General features: G+C 42.4%; 1 protein-coding gene across 1 annotated transcript in view; it reads left to right on the top strand.

The window, feature by feature from the left end:
* Positions 1-2,500, top strand: part of LOC106813625 (lysyl oxidase homolog 4-like) — an 11,391-nt gene that overhangs the window by 340 nt on the left and 8,551 nt on the right. The window contains 2 exon segments of the mRNA XM_014817810.1: positions 1-405; positions 2,125-2,315. The exon segment at positions 1-405 is cut by the window's left edge and continues 340 nt beyond it. Coding sequence (XP_014673296.1) covers positions 1-405; positions 2,125-2,315 — 596 coding nt within the window.

Raw genomic sequence — 2,500 nt, 5'->3', positions numbered from 1 at the left:
AACCGTTCTCCGATCCGCTAGAGGAACAACCGTTCTCGGATCCGCTAGATGAAGAACCGTTCTCGGATCCGCTAGATGGAGAACCGTTCTCGGATCCGCTAGAGGAACAACCGTTCTCGAACCCGCTGAATGGAGAAGCATCGGCAATCGACGACACACGCAGACGCGTCACCGAGCAGACGCCAGCGCCTTCTAAGACAATCACACCGAAGGTAGAAGGCAACGTCCGACTGATGGGCGGAAAGACGTCGGCAGAGGGAAACGTCGAGATCTTCCACATGGGGCGCTGGGGAGGCGTGTGCGACGACGAGTGGGACATGTCGGAGGCGACGGTCGTCTGCCGACAGCTCGGCTTCTCCGCCGCCGTCCGCGCGACGCACGACTCCGAGTACGGCATCGGCAAAAGTATGTAGCGAATACTATACTTATAGCTATATTGCATGCTATATATATTTATATATATATATGTATACTTGCTTATATATCTATATTGTGTGGATTAAATATTATATAAAATATAATATTATTATAAATACAATATAATATTAATTTAATTAACGTTTAGTTACGTAATCTGTTAATTACTCTGTGCTCACTAGCACAGGCACTATAATAATAATAATAATATACAACCAATTAATATTCGGCACTACAATAATAAAGGTAAGTGGTGAGCGAGGGACGGGCGACCGGCATGCGTACGTCGGTTACAGCTATCTGTTGTTCGGAGCTCTGCGTTCACTAACGATCTCTGTGTTCCCTGTTGGCACTATAATAATTAAACTATAAGTGAGCGAGCGACGAGCGACGGGCGTGCGTAGGCGGTTAAACATTATCAGCACGTATAGATCTATGCTCCCACTAGCACAGGCACGGACTATATATAGTACTAGCAGCTAGTATACCAGCACACACACACTGTACTAGTACTAGCAGTAGGTATACCAGCACACACACACTATACTAGTACTAGCACTATACTAGCACACACACACACACACACACACTGTACTAGTACTAGCACTATACTAGCTATAGTACCTAGCACTAATTACTATACAAGCACGCGCACTATACAAGCACGCACACTATAATAATAATATGTTCTAGAGCTAATAATACGTAATGTATAATTAGCTCTTGATATGTTGTATATGATTGTAGGTAATTGCTAACGATAATAGAAATAGTGTAGTGTGTCTGACTGTCTGTAGGCACGTAACTTGGGTCGTTTTAAAAATAAAATCATTGTAAATGAAGATTATTTCTATATACTGCCAAAGTCTCAACGTTTCTGTATTCGCTATCGAGCAATAATTCCAGGCAATGGCCGTTCAGAAAATTATTAAACGCTCTTTACCACATTTCTGTCGCCATTCTACCATAAAAAAAGGTTGATATTATATGATGTTAAGGCTCATGTTAAGGCTCATGTTAATTGGCTCATGTTAAAGGAATACTTGACTCTAGGTTCTAGGGTTATTTTCAGTTGATTTAGGTTAAAATTACGCTACATTAAAAATTTCATGGTTTAATCACCATTTTTTTATGTTTTAAAACTAACGACTACAGTTTGATTACAACGACGGTGGCGCCACTCAAAGCGCACGATCTGAAAAGTTGCGCAAACGGACTTTTCAGCCAAGGGCTACAGACCGAGGGTGTTTCTTATTTATTAATTTAAAAGCAGAAGGATTGCAATATCTTATAAACGACATATAGTTTCAGTTATAATATGGATAAATTTTTCCTAAAGTGAATATCGTTCGGTTAAATAGCATTTAGGTATAAATATAATTGCACTTTTGTGATTAGCCCTCGGCCTGTAACGTGCAAAATAAATTGGCTAGTACGCAACTTTTTCAGGGTGGCAGCACGGTCGCGGGTGTCATGTCAGCGCCCAAAAATGAAGATTTCGAAATTCAGTGTTGTTTTATGACAAACGTGAATGCGTAATTATAGATATCTATAGGTATGTGCTATTATTTATAAATCTACTATCATAATATACTCTCAAATTCTAGAGTAAAGTATTCCGTTTTTAAGTATTGAAAGACAACGAGAAAGAGCAATTATGTTTCTGACATACCGCTGATTGGTGGGCGGGGTAACCTGCTGTTACAGAGAGATTCTGGATGGATAATGTAATGTGCGAAGGGGACGAGCCTCTTCTGTCCGCCTGCCGCACGGACGGATGGGGAAGCCATGACTGCAACCTGAGAGAGTCTGCGGGGGTCGTGTGCATGATGGAGGCCAACACGCCACCAGCGCCTCCGCAGCGCCCGCTGGGGAAGCAGCCCAGAAAGAAACTAAAGGTGTGTGTGTGTGTGTGTGTGTGTGTGTGTGTGTGTGTGTGTGTGTGTGTGTGTGTGTGTGTGTGTGTGTGTGTGTGTGTGTGTGTGTGTGTGTGTGTGTGTGTGTGTGTGTGTGTGTGTGTGTGTGTGTGTGTAGTGTGTGTGTGTGTGTGTGTGTGTGTGTAGTAGTGTAGTAGTGTGTGTGT

The sequence above is a fragment of the Priapulus caudatus genome, unplaced genomic scaffold (genome assembly GCF_000485595.1).
Source record: "Priapulus caudatus unplaced genomic scaffold, Priapulus_caudatus-5.0.1 Scaffold801, whole genome shotgun sequence".
NCBI lineage: Eukaryota > Metazoa > Priapulida > Priapulimorpha > Priapulimorphida > Priapulidae > Priapulus > Priapulus caudatus.
This window is presented reverse-complemented; position numbering and strand designations above follow the sequence as displayed.